This window comes from Xenopus laevis, chromosome 6S (assembly GCF_017654675.1).
Source record: "Xenopus laevis strain J_2021 chromosome 6S, Xenopus_laevis_v10.1, whole genome shotgun sequence".
Taxonomy (NCBI): domain Eukaryota; kingdom Metazoa; phylum Chordata; class Amphibia; order Anura; family Pipidae; genus Xenopus; species Xenopus laevis.
Window position 1 is genome coordinate 126351822 of NC_054382.1, and position 21173 is coordinate 126372994.

General features: G+C 40.0%; 1 protein-coding gene across 11 annotated transcripts in view; it reads right to left on the bottom strand.

The window, feature by feature from the left end:
* Nucleotides 1–17596, bottom strand: part of mtss1.1.S (metastasis suppressor 1, gene 1 S homeolog) — a 98580-nt gene extending 80984 nt beyond the window's left edge. For 4 of the 11 annotated variants that reach the window (XM_018223949.2, XM_041568012.1, XM_018223950.2 and 1 more), the window contains exons 1-2: nt 17361–17594; nt 1289–1350 (exon numbers count right to left, since the gene is read on the bottom strand). In XM_018223949.2, coding sequence (XP_018079438.1) covers nt 1289–1350; nt 17361–17444 — 146 coding nt within the window. In that variant the 5' untranslated portion in view covers nt 17445–17594. Of the gene's footprint in view, nt 1–1288; nt 1351–10330; nt 10351–16881 lie in introns of those variants that run through there. The other 7 variants (XM_018223945.2, XM_018223952.2, XM_018223948.2 and 4 more) reach the window with 6 other exon arrangements.
* Between the last annotated feature and the right edge of the window lie 3577 nt (nt 17597–21173).

Below are 21173 nucleotides of genomic sequence, written 5' to 3' on the forward strand. Positions count from 1 at the left end.
ATCCCCTTATAGGAAGCAGCATTGTAAATGAATAATTAACTCTGTAGTTAGAGACCACTTTGTTTATTGTTTGTATATGTATCAAATACAACATACAGTGTTTCAGCATTTAGTTCCTCTTAAAGGAACAGTCCAGTATAAAAATAAAAACTGGGTAAATAGATAGGTTGTGTAAAATAAAAAAGCCAAAAATGTAATGTATAAAGGCTGGAGTGACTGGATGTGTAATAGCCAGAACACTACTTCCTGCTTTTCAGCTCTCTTGGTTTCCACGGATGAGAGACTTGGGGGGTAGCATATGGATCATAACTGTTGCTTTTGAATCTGAGCTGAATGCTGAGGATCAATTGCAAACTCACTGAACAGTTATGTCCCATGTGGCCCCCCTTATAGTCACTGACTAACTCAGAGTTAGAGAGCTGAAAAGCAGGAAGTAGTGTTCTGGCTATTATGTTACACATCCAGTCACTCCAGCCTTTATACATTACATTTTTGGCTAACTAACTATATTAGAAAACATTTTTGTTTTGCACAGCCTATTTGCCCAGTTTTTATTTTCACATTGAACTGTTCCTTTCGAGATAAACCCCATTTTACATTTTAGTCAGGGAAAATATACAAATCTGTCATTCTGTTTTAACTATGGGTATCAGAGAAATTATTTTATCTTTAAAGAGGAATTCTGTTCAGGAGTACTTCTGCAGCTTAGGCTGAATTCTATGTCAATGATAGGGCCAGTATAAAATGAACATTTAATATGTTAGGTTACAACTAGTACAATAGCAGTTAACTTCCTAAAGTTTATTCACACTATATATACATAGAAGCATATTACTGACCACCCTTTAGTCTACTGTACAAATAAGAAAGTGTTTACAGTCTGGAAACATTCCAGTCCTTCGACTGTTAGCTGCATTAGGAAGCAGAGCCACACAATAAAAGTGCGGAAGCAAAACCAGCCTATTGGGTTTATTTAATGTTTTCTAGTAGACTTAAGGTATGAAGATCCAAATTACAGAATGATCCGTTATCTGGAAAACCCCAGGTCCCAAGCATTCTGGATAACAGGTCCCATACCTGTACTTGGAATTCTTGTTGCAGTCAATATATTTGCCTTATTGACTATAGAGTGATCTATACATATACCTGTCATTCACATACCTTTGCTCCTTAAGACACAATGAAGCCTGTTTGTTCAAGCAGTTCAGTTGAAAGAAGCTTGTCTGGTACAGACAGATGCTATATACAAAGGTAAGAATGTACCGGTATGTTAAAAGCAAATACTCACCGGAGCTGCGACTGAAGCTTTCCTGCTTTGTTTACAAAGTCTTCCCAGACTGGATAACTTCCCTGTAATAAAGAAATTTAGAAAAATGAAGTACATGTACATTTATAATACTATACACCTTTAAAAATTTAAAGGGATACTGTCATGGGGAAAACATGTTTTTTTAAAAAAACAAAACAAAAAAAACATCAGTTAATAGTGCTGCTCCATCAGAATTCTGCACTGAAATCCATTTATCAAAAGAGCAAACAGATTTTTTTATATTTAATTTTGAAATTTTGAAATCTTGTCAGTTTTCCAGTCATGTGACTTGTGCTCTGATAAACTTCAGTCACTTTTTACTGCTGTACTGCAAGTTGGAGTGATATCACCCTCCCCAGCAGCCTAACAACAGAACAATGGGAAGGTAACCAGATAGCAGCTCCCTAACACAAGATAACAGCTGCCTGGTAGATCTAAGATCAGCACTCAATAATAAAATCCAGGTCCCACTGAGACACATTCAGTTACATTGAGTAGGAGAAATAACAGCCTGTCAGAAAGCAGTTCCATCCTAAAGTGCTGGCTCTTTCTGAAATCACATGACCAGGCAAAATGACCTGAGATGCACCTACACACCAATATTACAACTAAATACACTTGTTGGTTCAGGAATGACATTTTATATTGTAAAGTGAATTATTTGCAGTGTAAACGGTGTAATTTAGAAATAAAAACGACATCATAAAAATCATAACAGAATCCCTTTAAGGGTGCAAGTGGCTTGTATATTCTTAATGACTAATCCTTGATGGAGAAAGACCTGGGGATACTTGTGGATAGTAAACTAAGATCTAGCAAGAAATGCTAGTCAAATATACAAAGGCCAGCAAAGGACGGAGGGCACAGAAGGGGGAAGAGGGTTAAATTAGACAGTTTCAAGAAAGGGTTGGATGCCTTTTTAGAAAGTTAGAAAAACCAAGTTACTGAAATAAATTCTTAGTACAAAGTTAATCCAGGGACTCTTCCAACTGAGTCAGGAAAGGAATTTAATTCTTCCTCTGAGGCAAATTATACTTCACATGGGTATTTGCACCTTTCACTGGTCAACTAGTAGCGTGTACAGATATGAGATCCATTATACAGAAACCAGTTATCCAGTATCAGTATCTGAATTACGTAAAGGCCATCTCCCATAGACTCCATTTTATCCAAATTTTTAAAAATGATTTCCTTTTTCTGTGTAATAATAAAACAGTAGCTTGTACTTGATCCCAAATAAGATATAATTAATCCTCATTGGAAGTAAAACCAGCCTATTGGGTTTATTTAATGTGTACATGATTTTCTGAATCTTAAAGCAGGAATGTCCAAAGTGCGGCCCGTTTTCAAATTTACATCGGCCCTCAGCCTCCATCATGAAATTAGTAATAATGAGGCCCCCCAGCACAGTGCAATCAGGAATCCCATTGCAGTAATATTTGGGCACATTAATGAAATGATCTGGCACGTAGAGACGCACTGTTTTCGCATACATCTTTAGAGCTGAAGGTGCAAATAGATGTCCTGACGTGCCAGTACAGTGAACTAAAGAAGTATGGCGTCACTACGTGCCAGTACGTGTCTATTGCCGACACCTTCAGCACACAGGCAACAGATCATTTTACTAATGTGCCCAAATATTACTGCTACGATTACTCGATTCCTGTAATTTAATGTTAATGGTTCAAAGAATGTCGTGCTGAATGGTCGGCCCCCACACATTTTCACATCACCAAATCTGGCCCTTGTTGCAAAAAGTTTGGGCACCCCTGATTTAAGGTATGAAGATACAAATTAGGGAAAGATCCGTTATCCGAAAAACGTCAGGTCCCGAGCATTTTAGATAACAGGTCCCATGCCTGTACCATGTACAAGGTGGTGGTGGTATGTGGACAAGTTATAGAGCTACATTGTCACCAATACTGTACCCAGTTGCAGTTATGAGAATGCTGATGTCTTGACTAGATTCATCATTACTGACTGCAATAATATCAGGCACAGTGAGCCAATCAATCTGCAGACAGATAAAATGAATAACTATGGATTAATTCATCCATAGGTGAGCCCATATTAATGGGACAATTGGGTGAGAAATATGGGTAAAAATTCTTATTTTTATTTCTGGATATTCTTCTGAAAAAAAACTACAGCAGGGTAGCTTCTATTCTTATCAGCTAAAAAGAGGAATAACATAATAATACTATAACAACCAGAATTGATGCTGTCTCACCACTTCCTTTTTCATGATCAGTAGCATTCCACCAGATTGGATGAGTGGAAAATCCATCATTGATCTCTAAGACTGCAATGCCGGCATCCTATTATGTGTACCCTTTTTGCTATAAGACAAAGGTGAGCACAAAAATGTCATTTGTGATCACAAACTCAGTTTTGTCAAATGAGAGGATGCACAAAATAGAACTGGCAGCAGGAGATCTGACATGTAAATGTACGCTGGTGTCATGCAATGCTGGGGCCCATGGGTCACTAAATGTTTGGATTAGTGATGGGCGAATTTCTCAAATTTTGCCGCCCGTGTCAATTCGCTGCAATTTTTACGCTGGCGTTAAAGTCAATGGGTGTCCAAATAGTGTTGACGCGCTACGGTTTTGACACAAGTGGGTCCAAAATTTTTTGATGCTTTTTTTTTCCTGGCTAATTTTCGTGGGAGTTTCACGAATTTATTCGCTTACATCGAAACACGGAATGGTGAATTTATTCGCCCATCACTAGTTGGGATCACTATGTCACAAAATACCAATGTGTTATGATTGACAACTATGTGGCTTTCAAGAGTACTCATAGCAGAGGTAATGCAAGATGCTATTTTTATTTGCTAAAAAATGCAAATGACTTTACAGTAGGTGGTTTTACAGTAGGTGTAACTAAAAATGATGGACATACCTAAAAAATATACCACCTCTCCACCTGTTTTTGGCCCACTTCAAAAACTAGTCAACCCATTACAGAAGCTAGGAAAAAAACATATAATTTATATAATAATATATAACAATAATCCCATAAATACATAAAAAAGAAAAGTGTGCATTTAATATTATATTTGTTACATGTGATTTTCAGTTGTAAATGTCCCAGGTAGTTCATGTGCTGCTGCAATTTATATGCTTGTAAAAAATATATTGGGTACTGGATCTATGCGTGACAGGCCTGTAATGTACAGTTGCCCTGCACTGGTAAAACTGGTGTGTTTGCTTTAGAAAGACTACTATAGTTTATATAAACAAGCTGCTGTGTAGCCATGGGGGCAGCCATTCAAGCACAGGATACACAGTAGATAACAGATAAGTACTACTATAGTTTATATAAACAAGCTGCTGTGTAGCCATGAGGGCAGCCATTCAAGCACAGGATACACAGTAGATAACAGATAAGTACTACTATAGTTTATATAAACAAGGGTAGCCATGGGGGCAGTGATTCAAAGCTAAAAAAGGAGAAAAGGCACAGAATACACAGCAGATAACAGAAACTCTGTAGTATACAATGGGATTCTTCAGAACTTATCTTTTATCTACTGTGTATCCTGTGCTTGAATGGCTGCCCCACCGTGGCTACATAGCAGCTTGTTTACATAAACTATAGTAGTACTTATCTGTTATCAGACCACAGAGCAGATTGGTCTGTCAATCTTGGACATATTGGATAGAAGTGCTTTAAAATTATCTTTCTAAACTATTAAGATCCAAGTGGATTTTGCTGCCAGCTCAAGTGTAGCAACAGCTAGAGGGTCACAGAATTGAATTTGAATATTAAAAAAATGGATTTATTGTTTGTAATATTTAGGGCTATTTAGGGCCCTACACATTGAAGGGCCACACAGTAGCAGGTGCAGGTACAGTAGGTAGAATGGAGGAAAGTATAATGGCTACTAAAGCACTTGATATTTCCCGACTGACTATCAAAGGACAGATAGTGACAGTATGACAAGATAGAAGAATGATAAAAGAATAAAGCCCTGCAAGGTATGTTTTGTTTTGGGCCCAGCCCAGTAAAGTCAGCCCTGACTGTGATATAATAAATAATTATAATAACAAGTGTAGCAGTGAAGCTATTCTATGTGTAATTGCCCTTTAAATAATCCGTTAATATACATAAATATTCCTTTTTTAAATGACATCCTTTGGCTGAGTTGGCGTGCCATCATGCTGACTCGCAGTCCCTAAACATTTGCTCACTTTGCATCAGGTCTCTGTAGCTTTGCATATCTCTGCTGCCATACAGCTCTGCAAACACTGCCGTCATGGGACAATGAACTACTGGAGTTAAATATTGCTCAGCACTGGATCTAAACAGAGAACATTTGCAGGAGAATTCTTAAAAAGACTATTACCCAAAGGCATTCTTTTATTGAATTCTATAATAAATATCTGGTACATTTAAGAAAATTGAAGTTTATGGGGATCAAGAATATCCTTCTTTATTTTTTTCCTTTTACAGGTATGGGACCTGTTATCCAGAATGCTTGGGACCTGGGATTTTCCGGGTTAACGGATCTTTCTGTAATTTGGATCATCATTAAGTCTATTAGAAAATCATGTAAACATTATAAACCCAATAGGCTGGTTTTGCTTCCAATAAGGATTAGTTTTATCTTAGTTGGGATCAAGTACAAGGTACTGGTTAATTAATTTATTAATTAAAAATGCAGATTATTTGGATAAAATGGAGTCTATGGGCATAATTCAGAGCTTTCTGGATAACAGGTTTGCGGATAACGGATCCCATACCCGTACATTTGGAGGATTAGCGATAGTAGCAGACCAAAACATACTGACAGCCAGTTGTTGTGATCATCAGAGTACAACTAAAACTCTGCCTCAACAGTTACTATACTAAAGTGATATCAAAAAAGAGTTTACATGTAAAAACTATGGGGCAAATTCACTAAAGTGCGAAGCGCCTAACGCTAGCGCAAATTTGCCCGCGTGACGTCATTTCGTTACTTCGCCGATTTACTAACGTGTGCTGGCGTAAATTCGATAGCGAAGTGGACCTACTCTAGCGCTACTTCGCACCCTTACGCCATACATTTGCACTATGATGAAGGGACGTAAATACGTTAATTCACTAATTTGCGCATTTTACTGAACATTACCTCTTGCGCCAGACTTGCCTTCGCCACCTCAGACCAGGCGAAGTGCAATAGAGTAGATAGGGATTGCTTCAAAAAAAGTTAAAAATGTTTCCAAGTCCCAAAAAACGCTCGCGTCTTTTCCTTTTTTAAGGGTGATAGGCTGAAAAAGATTGTACATTTTTTTGGGGGTACCCTCCTTCCCCCCTACATTTCGTAACATATGGCACCTAAACTATACAGTGGCCATTTGTAGGGCAATATAACACCTCTATTTTATTTTATGAAGCTTTCGCAGGCTTGTGTGGTGTCATGTATTTGCTGCTACATATACGTCCATTGTACTTTAACTTGGTGCCGTATGCAAATTAGGCATCGCTAGCGTAACTGCGCTTTCCTTGACGAATTAACATTAGCGCAACTAGCGCAACTTCGGATTTTATTGAATTAGTGGCGCCCTTGCGAAACTTTGCCTGACGAAGTGTGGCGAAGCCTGCGCTAGCGCAACTCCGCAGGTTAGTGAATTTGCCACAATATGTCATGTTTAGATGAGATAGTTTAGAGGATAATCTACTACAGGTATGGGACTTGTTAGCCGGAATGCTCGGGACCTGGGGTTTTCCGGATAATGCATCTTTCTGTAATTTGGATCTCCATACCTAAATTCTACTACAAAATCTTTAAACATTAAATAAACCCAATAGGCTGGGTTTGTTTCCAGTGAGGATTAATTATATATTACCGTAGTTGGGATCAAGTACAAGGTACTGTTTTAAAAATTTGGATTATCTGGATAAAATAAAGTCTTTCCGTAATTCGGAGCTTTCTGGATAACGGATCACATACCTGTACTACAAGTCCTGAACAAAATCCTTGATTTGGTGCAACACCAAATCAAGGATTTTGTTCAGGACCTGAAAAAAATCTCAGCAATGTCTGCAGAATGTTGATTCTGTGCAGTCTGAAGTGTTCAAATAAACCAAAACCTTCCCAAGTAAATTTAACTAGGCAATATCAATATCAGCCGAGATCTCAATAAATAGGAAAAAGATGCCACAATCAAATCTCCTGGCAAACTGGGTAATTTTCCCTGCCACCCAGACAACAGTGTTTGTAAAGAAGTAAGGATTAACCAGCCCTATGCCTTCCCTTTGTGGAGCCATAATTAATGCGGCTATAATTAATCTGAAAGAAAACACAGCAGTTGCATTGAAAGGCCTGACATGACCCAAAGATAATTATCCTGGTATCAGCCGTGCAGATTTGTGTTGGCACAACGTGCTGTGCATGTCCAGTGGTCTGTGATTACCCTCGCTGGTTAAAACACACATTAAAGGATTATTAAAGAGACCTCTGTGTCCCTAGCTTACAATGTATTATTTAAAGTTACTCATTATATAGGTATTTCCATTTCTTTTTTTTTTCAGGCCCATATTATGAATATGCATTATATAAACCCTGATGAACCCAGGTTAGAGATCCCTGAAGCATATAATGAAAATATCTACTGTTATACAATGTAATATGACCTTTCTGTTTCACCAAGGGGGCCTTCTAAACAAGGGGCCCTTCTAATGCTGGCAACCAAGGACAAGCCAATGCTATGTCCAAGCCTAAAGGAGGTACCGAGAGGATAAATGACAGGTCAGGGACACAAAGAATTTCCTTAAAGAAGAAGCACAAAACAACAAGCCAGTAGCAAAAATAACAAATAAAAAAACAAACAAAGTAAACAAAGTAAAAGTATTGTAGAAGTGATACCTATATTGGCTAACAATAAAAATACATTGCAAGCTTTCGGAGCACAAGGCCCCTTCGTCAGGCAAAATGCAAATGAAAGCTGAAAAGGCACAGCATATATACTGTTAGATCAGTGAAAGGTATCCATGGGCAATAATCAGGTTTTATTTTTTGCACTTTGTTAAAAAGAAAATGTCGCCGTCTAGTTGTGCCAGTTTCTTCAGTTTTAAAGGGCATGTAAAGTGTAAAATAGAATAAGGCTAGAACTGCTTTATTTTGTATACTAAATATAAACATGAACTTACCGCACCACAAGCCTTATCAAACAAATAATTAATGCTTTCAAAGTTGGCTACAAGGGGTCACCATCTTGTAACTTTATTAAACATCTTTGTAAGACTAAGACTGTGCACATGCTCAGTGTGGTCTGGGCTGCTTAGGGATCATCATAAAAAAAGCGGCTTGAGTTCTGCATGGCTGGGAAGTAAGGTGGGGGCTCCCCCTGCTGTACATAAGTATGATTGTTTCCCTGCTCAGCAGTTAGGGACCATCTGACAATTCCTATCCACAGCAGTAAATGAAGGGAGAATTTCACTGCATACAGTCAGGTTTCTTATAAAAACTGTACACATTTTTTAATTAAAGTATATTGGAGATAGGTTTCTTTTTCATTAAAGAAAGTAAAAATGGGATTTTATTTTTTTGCCTTTATGTGCCATTTAAGTCTCATTTGTATACAGTACATTATGGTTAAGCACAAATCAAAAACGGTGGTACCGTGTTAGCCAGTAGCAAAAATAACGAATAAAAAAAAACAAACAAAAAAGAAGGAAAGGCATGTTATACTTGGGGGTGTTAGGCACAGTGTCGGACTGGGATGCCAGGGGCCCACCAGAAAACCGAAGACCATGGGCCCACTTTACAAACTATTATTCCTCCTCTCCTTACTCAACCTCTTTTTTCTCCTAGGCTTTTATATCTACTAACTATATTCTTCCATTATTATGCAGTATATTAGTATTTTTCCCATAAAGAAATAGGGAATGACCTTGAAATAGACTAAAGGGTTAGAAGCAGGAGGGCCCACTGACACCTGGGCCCACGATAATTTTCCTGGTATCCCTGTGGGCCAGTCCGACACTGGTTAGGCACATGAACAATAGAGTGAAAAGCCAAACTTTAATGAAAAAGTTGACTATTTGTTCTACTGCGCATGCGTCTGCCCTGGGAAATTTGAAGAAGGAAGAAGCAGGAAGAGGTTTTCTCTGTGGTGCTCGCTGGAGGAACCCCGGGTCGTTGCAGTTTTCTGATGATAGGAGCACGGGCCCGGGGTGTAAGGTAAGTAGATACAATGACTTGGGGGTGCCTAAGTTTTGGCACCCCAAGTAAAAATGCCTTTCCTTCTCACCCTCCCACCAGCAGACTGGTATTTAAGGCCTTTGACTTACACTTTTCTTTCTAAAAGGTTGTTAACCATTAAATTAATTAACTTTTAGTATGATGTAGAGAGGGATATTTGCAATTGATTTTCATGTTTTATTATTTCTGTTTTTTTGTGTTATTTAGCATTTTATTCAGCAGCTCTCCAGTTTGCAATGTCAGCCATCTGTCAACCCATGTTAGGGTCCAAATTCCCCTAGCAACCATGCATTGATATGAATAAGAGAATAGGAGAGGCCTGAATAGGAAGCTGAGGAATAAAAAGCAGCAATAGCAATAAAAGTGTAGCCTTACAGAGCATTTGTTTTTAGATGGGGTCAGTGACCCCCATTTGAAAGCTGGAAAGAGTCAGAGGAAGAAGGCAAATAATTTAAAAACCTGAGGAAACGTTGTTTAGAACTGGCCATACTATAACATTAAAATGTTAAAAGTGTACTTGAAGGTGAACTACCCTTTTAATATATATATGAAATAATGTAACTGACCCCTACCCTGATTAACAAACACATGGAAGAGAACATGCTTTATACTGTTTGACATTCACTCTCAAGGAGGAGAGGGCCTTATAGGTTTCCATGGTAATGCTGCCATGCCACTATCCTGCTGTAGGAACGAATGGGGTTACTGCACAAATAATTTCTTCTGGAAAGGATGGTAATTGGATGAAGGATTACAGTAAAAACATGTAACGGCCAAGTGGCTTGACGTTGATAATGACCATCATCAATTTTTAAAGAGTAAATTAGTACCTCAGAGTCAGAGAGCTAAAATGGCTGCTCAGAACAGGTTTCAGGCTGCAGGGAAGGATTATGGATGCCTGGAAGGACCATTCCAGACTAAAAATACAGAATGTAAAACCACAATATAACAATGTCTAGCACCTGGAAAACCCCAGAAATATGACAATATGTTTTTTCAACTTTTCATGATGATGATAACCCGTACCAGACCGTTCTGACATCTTTTCAGGTTGGGTAAAACAGAGAATTGTAGTCCTTCATCTGGACTATATAACTATATTTAAGCACTGGGAAACTGAACACTTTACCAACACTTATTTCTCTCCCTTTTTCATGCACCAAACTCAGAGGATGGTTTATAATCCTAATTTAGTTTGAGATTGGAGGCAGAACGTGGACCAGCCCAGGAGACAAGCCCATAACATATAAATCATATTCATTTTTAGGGTGTAATTCTCTTTTAAAGGGGTGGTTCACCTTTAAGATAAAGTTTTGTATTTTATAGAATGGCTAATTCTAAGCAACTTTTCATGATCTTCATTTCTTCTCTTTTAGAGTTTTTAAATTATTTGCCTCTTTCTTCTGGCTCTTTCCAGCCTTCAAATGGGGGTCACAGACCCCGTCTTAAAAACAAATGTTCTGTAAGGCTACACATTTATTGTTATTGCTACTTTTTATTACTCATCTTTCTATTCAGGCCCTCTCCTATTCATATTTCAGTCTCATATTCAATTCAATGTATGGTTGCTAGGGGAATTTGGGCTGGTAAAAGGTATGGAAAATCTTAGCAATGAGGAAAGACTGGCCAAATTGGGGTTCTTTACGCTGGAGAAGAGTCGCTTAAGGGGAGATATGATAACTATGTATAAATATATAAGGGGATCATATAATAATCTCTCTAATGCTTTATTTACCAGTAGGTCTTTCCAACTGACACTAGGTCATCCATTCCAATTAGAAGAAAAGAGGTTCCAGCTAAATATTGGGAAGGGGTTTGTTACAGTGAGAGCTGTGAAGATGTGGAATTGTCTCCCTGAATCAGTGGTACAGGCTGATACATTAGATAGGTATAAGAAGGGGTTGGATGGTGTTTAGCAAGTGAGGGAATACAGGGTTATGGAAGATAGTTCATAGTACAATTGATCCAGGGACTGGTCCCATTGCCATTTTGAAGTCAGGAAGGAATTGTTTCCCCTCTGAGGCAAATTGGAGAGGCTTCAGATGGGTTTTTTTCCCTTTCTCTGGATCAACTAGCTGTTAAAATAGCGTTAAAAGGTTGAACTTGATGGATATGTTTCTTTTTCCAACCTAACTTACTATGTTATAGATACACACGTGCCGGTTACAACATCACCCACATGATTCCAAGGTGGAGGGGCTGATGAGAGGTCAAGTTGCAAGAACATGCACATTCCAAGCAGCCAGTCAAGTGATAAAATGCATTGCGTGCAAACATCACGTATGTTATGTATATGGGTGCTTAGGGATATCGGAGCAGGCCTGAAGCCAATAAATGTGCCACCCAGAGAACAGAGCTCTCCCTACTTCAAAAACTGGGCGTATGAACAAAATAGTATTCCAAACTTGGAACAGATTAGATACTGAACTGCAAAGGGGGACTACATTGCAAAACCATTAAAGCAGACAGGTTGCTGACACTGAAAGGGCTGTCGGATACTTTGCTGTAAACCCCAGCCACTAAGCAATAATGGTTCAGAGCCCTGCAACTGTCAATTGATTTGGGCCATTCAAACACAAATGCAGGAGAAAATACATTTGAAACAATTTGCATGCTTGTTTACAAGAACAGAACACTGATTTGCACTGTATGCAACTTGCAGTGGGTGCAAGGTAACATTTACAAAACTTTCCTCACAACTGCACTTGAATTCACAAAAATGTAATCCAGTCCAAAATTAACAAAGAAAGCCTCCTCTTCACTACATACTAAAATTACCTCTAATAGCATGGCAGTTATAAAAACTGTTTTTAAGTGAGGAAAAGGAAAAGTCATCATCACTTCTAGTCAGTTCCCAGAGACTATGGGGCAAATTCACTAGAGGGCGAATTTTCGTCTGTGAAGGCTTTGCCATTAGTGATGTGCGGGTCAGGGTTTCCCTGACCCACACCCGACCCTAAACTGCCCTGCTGCCGTCCGCAACTGCGCTGCTGGGGTCCTTTTATAGACCCGAGCCGCCCCGCCGATGACGTCACAATGACGTCACAAAAGGGACAGGGCGAGCAGACGCGAGACTATAAAATCAGAACCCGGAAGTCGGATGCCGGCATTTGAAGGGCGGGGAGAGCAGGAGAAGAGCTCAACCCGCACCCGACCGCCACCCGCAAGGAGCAGTACGAGGTCGACCCAAACCCACAGGTATCGGGTCGACCCGCACATCACTATTTGCCATGCTTCGCGCCACTTCGTCAGGGGCAAATTTGCTACCACTAAATTAACTAAAATGCAAAGTTGTGTCTCAGTATACTGCGAAGTTTTGCTAGCGTAAATTCGTCAGCGCAAACATTTTATAGCTAACGTTCGTTTCTGCCTAGCGAAACTTTGTTTATAAACTTACACTTAGGACAATTTGAATAGATCAGGTACATAGAGGTCATTTATATGTCTTTATTAGAGATGTTGGTGCAAACGATTGAAGTGGCCACTTATTATTACACATGTCCAAGGAAGCAAAATAAAGACAAAAGAGATCCTCGAACGTCCTAGACATGAGCCCACCCTAAAACAAATATGGCATGCCCTTCAAATGGTAAAAAAAAATGTTAAAACCAAAATTTTTAATAGTTACAACTTTTAAGACAATTCCACTTTCAAATATGAATAAACGCAACAGTTTTTACTATAGGCACCATCTCTCCCTATTATACCTGCTATCCCACAGTCACACTCCCTTCCCAGAGACTATTATCCCACTGTTGCTATAGACACCATCTCTCCCTACTATACCTGCTATCCCACAGTCACACTCCCTTCCCAGAGACTATTATCCCACTGTTACTATAGACACCATCTCTCCCTACTATACCTGCTATCCCACAGTCACACTCCCTTCCCAGAGACTATTATCCACTGTTACTATAGGCACCATCTCTCCCTACTATACCTGCTATCCCACAGTCACACTTCCTTCCCAGAGACTATTATCCACTGTTACTATAGGCACCATCTCTCCCTACTATACCTGCTATCCCACAGTCATACTCCCTTCCCAGAGACTATTATCCACTGTTACTATAGGCACCATCTCTCCCTACTATATCTGCTATCCCACAATCACACTCCCTTGCCAGAGACTATTATCCCCACTGTTACTATAGGCACCATCTCTCCCTACTATACCTGCTATCCCACAGTCACACTCCCTTCCCAGAGACTATTATCCCCACTGTTACTATAGGCACCATCTCACCCTACTATACCTGCTATCCCACAGTCACACTCCCTTCCCAGAGACTATTATCCACTGTTACTATAGGCACCATCTCTCCCTACTTTACCTGCTATCCCACAGTTACACTCCCTTTCCAGAGACTATTATCCCACTGTTACTATAAGTACCATCTCTCCCTACTTTACCTGCTTCCCTTGACACCATCTTGCTTTACTAAACACTATTCCGCAGTTTCAACAATTTTCTCTTGACACCCATCTTGCCTTACTAGCCACAGTATAATTGATGGTATCATTCTACCTACTGTGTAGTAGGTAGTTTCAACAGCCCTGTTAAGAAAACAAACACACAAAGAAAACAAGAGTGTGTATGTGTGTGTCATTGTTTATTTACCCAGTGCTTCAGGCACATGAAGGAGGATAATAGAATTTTGGGGGGGGATGTCAGACAAACCAGTTACAGACAGGACAGGACAAGCTGCTTTTTCTACTACACGTCCTTATGTACAGGCTTTAGGAACAATATTTGATTGACAACTACAGACTACTGTCACCCCTGGGCTGAATGAAGCTTCCTATAAACAAGCACTCCTCGGGTTAACTCTCATCTTAACAATAGCTAGGGATGGACAGGAGCAAAACAATATATTTTTTACACAACACAAACACGGTACAGACAATATTCCTCCATCCGTTCTCACACTGCAGTCCTCTCAAGGGGAATTTAGTTCAACAGCCGGAGGGCCGCACATCTGGAACCCCTTTTCTGTTCTTGTATTTATAAAAATAATTCCAACTGAAAAACTGCCCTATAGAGTGTAGGCAAAGGAAATGCTAGAGGGTGACATCTGCTGCTTAAAGCTGCTACACCAACAAAACTATAAATGTAAAGGCATCCCAAACACAACAGGCAACAACAATGGAGTGTCTCAAGAACAAAAGGGTGAATGTGCCAGAACAGCTCAAATCCCCTAATCTCAAGGCAATTTTGAATTATCTGACACACAAGTGTCATCCAAACAACCTGGAGAAAATCCACCTGGAAAAATGGGACACACAGTGTGCAAAGCTTGCACTTACCCCAACATACTGTACTTAAAGGGCTAATAACACCAAAAAAATTAAAACGTTCAGGCACTGAAATATAATGTACTGTTACACTAAACTGGTAGAACTATGTATTTGCTTCCGTAGCTCTACTACAGTATGTATAGATAAATTGCTGTGAATCCATAGGGGGGTAGCCATTTAAGGTGAAATAGGGCTAGTAGATTGGGATCTACCAGCAGATCTTTAATTGGTGATCTGATGATTCAGCTCTACTCGTGTGTATAGAAACGAACGATCTTTCCTGGAAAAATCTAATCGTAAGTGTTTTGTCTATGGCCACCTTAATGGCACACTTTATATCTGATCAGCTGGCAGAAAAATGCTTGCCACCTCTTGTAGTGCTAGCCACTGACTTTGATGGTAACCGACTGTCACCAGTGCCTGAAAAAGCTCAAATGAGAATTATTGGCCCAAAAGCCACCTATCACCATCAGTGACCAAATGCACTTCATGGCTGTCGGCAGAACTAGAGAAAGAAACAGAATATTTGTAGGTGCTGCAATGTACAACTTACAGGTATTGGACCTATTATCCAGAATGCTCGGGACCTGGGGCTTTCTGGATAACAGATCCTTCTGCAATTTAGATCTCTGTACCTAAATTCTACTAGAAAATCATTAAACATTAAATAAACCCAATAGGCTGATTCCGCTTCCAATAAGGATTCAATGTATATTAGTTGGGATCAAGTACATGCTACTGTTTTATTATTACAGAGAAAAAAGTAATAATTTTTGAATAATCTGGATTTTCTGGATAAAATGGAGTCTATGGGAGACGGGCTTTCTGTAAGTTATATCTTTCTGGATAATGGGTTTACAGATAACGGATCCCATACTTAAAATACCCCCAGTTGCAAAATATGAGGATATTAGAAGTTACCTTGGAGTTCCATGACCTTCGTCCTCGTGTTTTTATACATAACTCCTTGGTAACTTATAATATCCTTATAATTTACAAGAGGGGGTACTTAATTCACTATATATATATATATATATTCAAGACTTGATGGTGCACACCGTTAACCATGCTAACACCTGCAGGAAATTACTGCACTCACTGGATCTTTTTACACTTTTAAAAAAAAAAACGTTTAGAACCCTCACATCAGGAGTATAAAACTTCACTCCGTTAACAAAGGTACTACCTGGTGCCAGCACAAGGTCTATACAATAGCAAGAAGATTGCGGCACTCACAGGGTTTATAATGCAAAAAACAAACGTTTCGATCCCCCATAGGGATCTTTCGTCAGGAGAAGCGAACGGACTGTTTGTTCGATGTTCCTGACGAAGATCCCTGTGAAACGTTGAGGTTAATAAAATATTTTTGTTTTTTGCATTATAAACGCTGTGAGTGCCGCAATCTTCTCGCTATTATATATATATATATATATATATATATATATATATATATATATATATATATATATATATACACACTTGTCCTTTAAATCAGTTATTGTTGATCTACAAAACAGCATACAAGCTAAACAACAGACAGGCACTGTAGTTTTGTACAGAGACAGAAACAGCCAATCATCTCTTGTATAGACACCTTGTAAGCTGCCCCCGCAGTCCCCCCCACACCAAGCCCACCCTGCTCAGCTGTATATATGTAACACAGACACAATGCATCAGACATTCACCTTCTCCCAGCACCTAGAATAAGGCAGGTTATTATTAGCAGCTTGTCTGGGTCATTATCTGTCACTGCATGCGCTACCATACTGCAGCAGAGCCCCGGCATTCCTATAGCCATACACTGGGGAGTTTATTATTCACATGGCAGCTTCACAGATAAAAGGGTTTGCTTTGCAGCGACTGGATCTCATTATGGCAATGGGGGGGGGGTGTATATAAAATCCATCTTTATTTTCAGCCACACACTATAATATTCTTATTTTTGCAAAAAATTAAATATAATAATGAGAGTCCAGATCATTGGAGGGGGGTGAAGGTTAAATTGCTACACTGTCCCTTTAATGCGAGCTATTTAAATGTCCCTGAGCATCAGTATAATAGAAATAGAGATGTGTCTTACCTTCATGTCACTGATGATGGTCTGGAAGAGCCCCCCCAGAGCACTGCATTCCTTCTCTATAACAGTCTCCATGTTTCAGATCAATCCACAATCAATTGGGATAAAATCCACAATGAATAGGGTCTCAATCCCCAATAAATTGGGACAAAATCCACAATCAATTGGGATAAAACCCACAATCAATTGGAATAAAATCCACAATCAATTGGGATAAAATCCACAATGAATAGGGTCACAATCCACAATAAATTGGGATAAAATCCACAATAAATTGGAAAAATATCCACAATAAATTGGGACAAAATCCACAATGAATAGGGACACAATCCACAAGCAGCAGAACCTATAGGATCCGAATGGGAGAAGTCCCTTTAATAAACACAAGACGAGGGGATCCCCCTGTGTAGGTGAACGACGGGCGGCGACCCCCAATGAGAAGCTTGTGCAGAGGCAGCGACCCCCCTAGCCCAGCTGATCACCTGACTCAGGCAAAGGATCGCGGCTTTAATTGCAGCTTTAATTGCCCCTCCGTCCGCAAGGAAGGAAAATCCATGGCTGCTCATTGAAGGTCATTGTGAGGATCCGGAGATTGCCGAAGGAGATCAACGGGTGAGATCCCGGAGAGAAAGAACTGAACTGCTGTCCGCACCGCAATCCTGTGCTCTGTCACTGTGTAATACCCCGGCTCTGCCCCTTCCGTCCGCATTATACACAATGTACATACAGCGCGCCCCCTACTGGAGCTCTGGGGAATCGTCGCTCTTTATCAATGTCTCGCTTGTGCCCGGCTACTGAATGCGGCTTTATTCTGTCCGACTCTGCAGCAGCAACAGCGCGCGCTCAGATCCCCACAAAATACGCCCCCAGACACAAGCCCCAGCCATAATGTACAGTAGCCATAAGTGAGCCCCATCTACACTCAATAATTGCATTTCCTAGACGGGGAGGTTTTAAAGGGGTTGTTCACCTTTAAATTAACTGTTAGGATGATGTAGAGAGAGATATTCTGAGACAATTTGCAATTGGTTTTCCTTTTTTATTATTTGTAGTTTTTGAGTTATTTAGCTTTTTATTCAGCAGCTCTCCAGTTTGCAGCATCAGCCATCTGGTTGCCAGGGTCCGTATTACCCTAGCAACCGCGCACTGATTTGAATGAGAATATGGAATATGAATAGGGGAGGGTCGGAACAGAAAGACGAGTAATAAAAAGCAGCAACAGCAATAAATTTTTAGCTTTAAAGAACATTGTTTTAAGACGGGGGGTCGGTGACCCCCTTTTGAAAGCTAGAAAGAATCAGGATGTATAAAAAAAACAATAATAATGAAGACCAATTGAAAAGTTGCTTAGAATTGGCCATTCTATAACAATTAAAAACCTTTCCCAAACCTTTCCTAAGCAGAAGAACATCAGAGCAGCCTCTTTCTTTCTCCTGACAACCAGGGCCGGATTTACATAGCGGGTGCCCCTAGGCCCACTGCCATTCGTCACCCGTCTCCCCCCTTTATTTATGCAAATTTTCATGAACGGGACCTGAGCAATGTGGACTGGGCACAGGAAATTTACAAAATTACTGTATCTTCTGCACATCCCCAGTGTTTTTGAACTAATGTGGGTGTGGTTGGGCAGCATGCCGCCCCCCTAAAATCCTGCCGCCCTAGGCCCGGGCCTAGGTGGCCTTTCCACAAATCCAGGCCTGCTGACAACTTCCTTGACTACTTGGTGGTCAGACTGGTGGGAAACTGACCAGCAGGTGGCGCTGTTGCAACTAAATTTATTCATATTAACAACACATGGAGTAAACACAAAATAAATAATGAAAGTACTAAGCAAAAGTGCTTAGAATAGCCCCCTCATCAATTTTACACTCACTTATTTTAAAGGTTTACTTATCCTTCCTTTAGACAAACTTATTCAGGGAACCCTGGAATTTTCTGACACAGTCTCATCAGCACAGTCTGGATAGAAACAATTGTGAAGACTTGTATTATTAGTATCTTATTCTGCTTGCTTGATTGCCAGTTATTTACATCTTGACAACTGTTGTGTGGGTTTAGTATTCAGTACATTCCTGGAAGCTTCTCCTAGTATTGCCTTTAGATTTAGCCAGTAACACATATTCTTGAAATAGGAATTCGGAAGAGAAATCAAAATATTGAATTCTAATGATACCAAAATATTACTTTCCCTCCTTGGCACCATCTGATTCTATGTGGCTGCTGTCAGGCTAAGCATCAAGTTAGATCCAAAGATAGGAGTTTTGCTGCTGTGATAGAATGCTCTGTTATACAGATAGCTAGACTCTCAGCTGCCATAAAGCAGGACAGGACTGCTGCTTCCAATGGGGATCAGATAGGATCTGTGCAGCCACTGGGACAGAATGCTCTGTTATACAAATAGCTAGACTCTCAGCTGCCATAAATCAGGGCAGGACTGCTGCTTCCAATGGGGATCAGATAGGATCTGTGCAGCCACTTCGACAGAATGTTCTGTTATTCAGATAGCTAGAATCTCAGCTGCCATAAAGCAGGACAGGACTGCTGCTTACAATGGGGATCAGATAGGATCTGTGCAGCCACTGGGACAGAATGCTCTGTTATACAGATAGCTAGAATCTGAGCTGCCATAAAGCAGGACAGGACTGTTGCTTACAATGGGGATCAGATAGGATCTGTGCAGCCACTGGGACAGAATGTTCTGTTATACAGAGAGCTAGAATCTCAGCTGCCATAAAGCAGGGCAGGACTGCTGCTTACAATGGGGATCAGATAGGAACTGTGCAGCCACTGGGACAGAATTCTCTGTTTCCTTATTTTCTTATTTTAATTTCTCCTTTATGATATTTTACCATCAAACATATATTTTTTTTAGCTGTGGCACCCACCTCATCTTAAGAGGGCCCTGCGCTGCGAGAAATAATTTTAAATGCACTTTAAAGTGCTTTCCTTTTCTATAAAATAATTGAGTAACACAGGCCAGAAAGTAACAGTCCTGGTATTGTCAGAGGACAGGGGGCCATTACTTAACTGGCAGTTCAGAGAGCATTACCCAACTTTTGATTTCAACCTATTGCAATTACTAAGCCTTCCTAGGAAGAACAATTAGTGCAGGAAAAATGGGAGTATTTTACTGAATGAATAGATCATTGTTTTGTGTCTCCCATCGGAATAGAGCGCCCAATTGAAGCCCCTTTGGAATATTCAGGGCACAGTACTAAAAACAACTTTTATTGCTTTAGTTTTGGCTGAATCTCTCTTTACATGAAAACCTGGCTGAGAAAGTGAATCCTTGGGGCCAGCAGGCTTTCTTATTATAAGCCTCATTATAAAAACAATGGCTTTATTAAGCTTGTGGGAAATTGTACAGGTATCAAGCGAATGTCAAAATGATTTGTTATTGGTTGTTGTGTTGGCATAAGGCTAAGTGATTGGCTGCTATCAGCATTGAGCTCCCCTGCTCTGTGTCTGCCTGCATGGTTGGTATAAAGGGCATTTGTCCTGGCTCCCAGCCTGAGAAGGGCCTCTACAGACAGAAAAGGGCAAAAATTAAAGTGTACATATTATGTTCATATTCATATATTTTCATTTTTGTTAGCGTATCCAAGCCGTGGCCCTCTTGAAGACTGTCAGGGGACAACTTGAGTGATACAGGCTTGACATCCTTGATTTTAACTTAATGAGATCTGCTCAATTCCTTCATGCTGATAGCTGAAGTGGATTTCAGTTCAACAACAGCTGGAGGGTCATGAGAAATATATCCCTGATATACTAAAATCCCCATTTGTTCCTTATTCTGCCCGATAGGAGGCTCCTGTAAAGCTGGGGACCAGGAAAAATGCCCAAAATGCCATACACTAAAACTGGCCCTGGTTGAACCCACTGTTTCTCAACTATAGTTTATATAAACAAGCTGCTGTGTAGCCATGGGGGCAGCCATTCAAGCACAGGATACACAGTAGATAACAGATAAGTACTACTATAGTTTATATAAACAAGCTGCTGTGTAGCCATGGGGGCAGCCATTCAAGCACAGGATACACAGTAGATAACACATAAGTACTACTATAGTTTATATAAAGAAGCTGCTGTGTAGCCATGGGGGCAGCCTTCAAGTACAGGATACACAGTAGATAACAGATAAGTACTACTATAGTTTATATGAACAAGCTGCTGTGTAGCCATGGGGGCAGCCATTCAAGCACAGGATACACAGTAGATAACAGATAAGTACTACTATAGTTTATATAAACAAGCTGCTGTGTAGCCATGGGGGCAGCCATTCAAGCACAGGATAC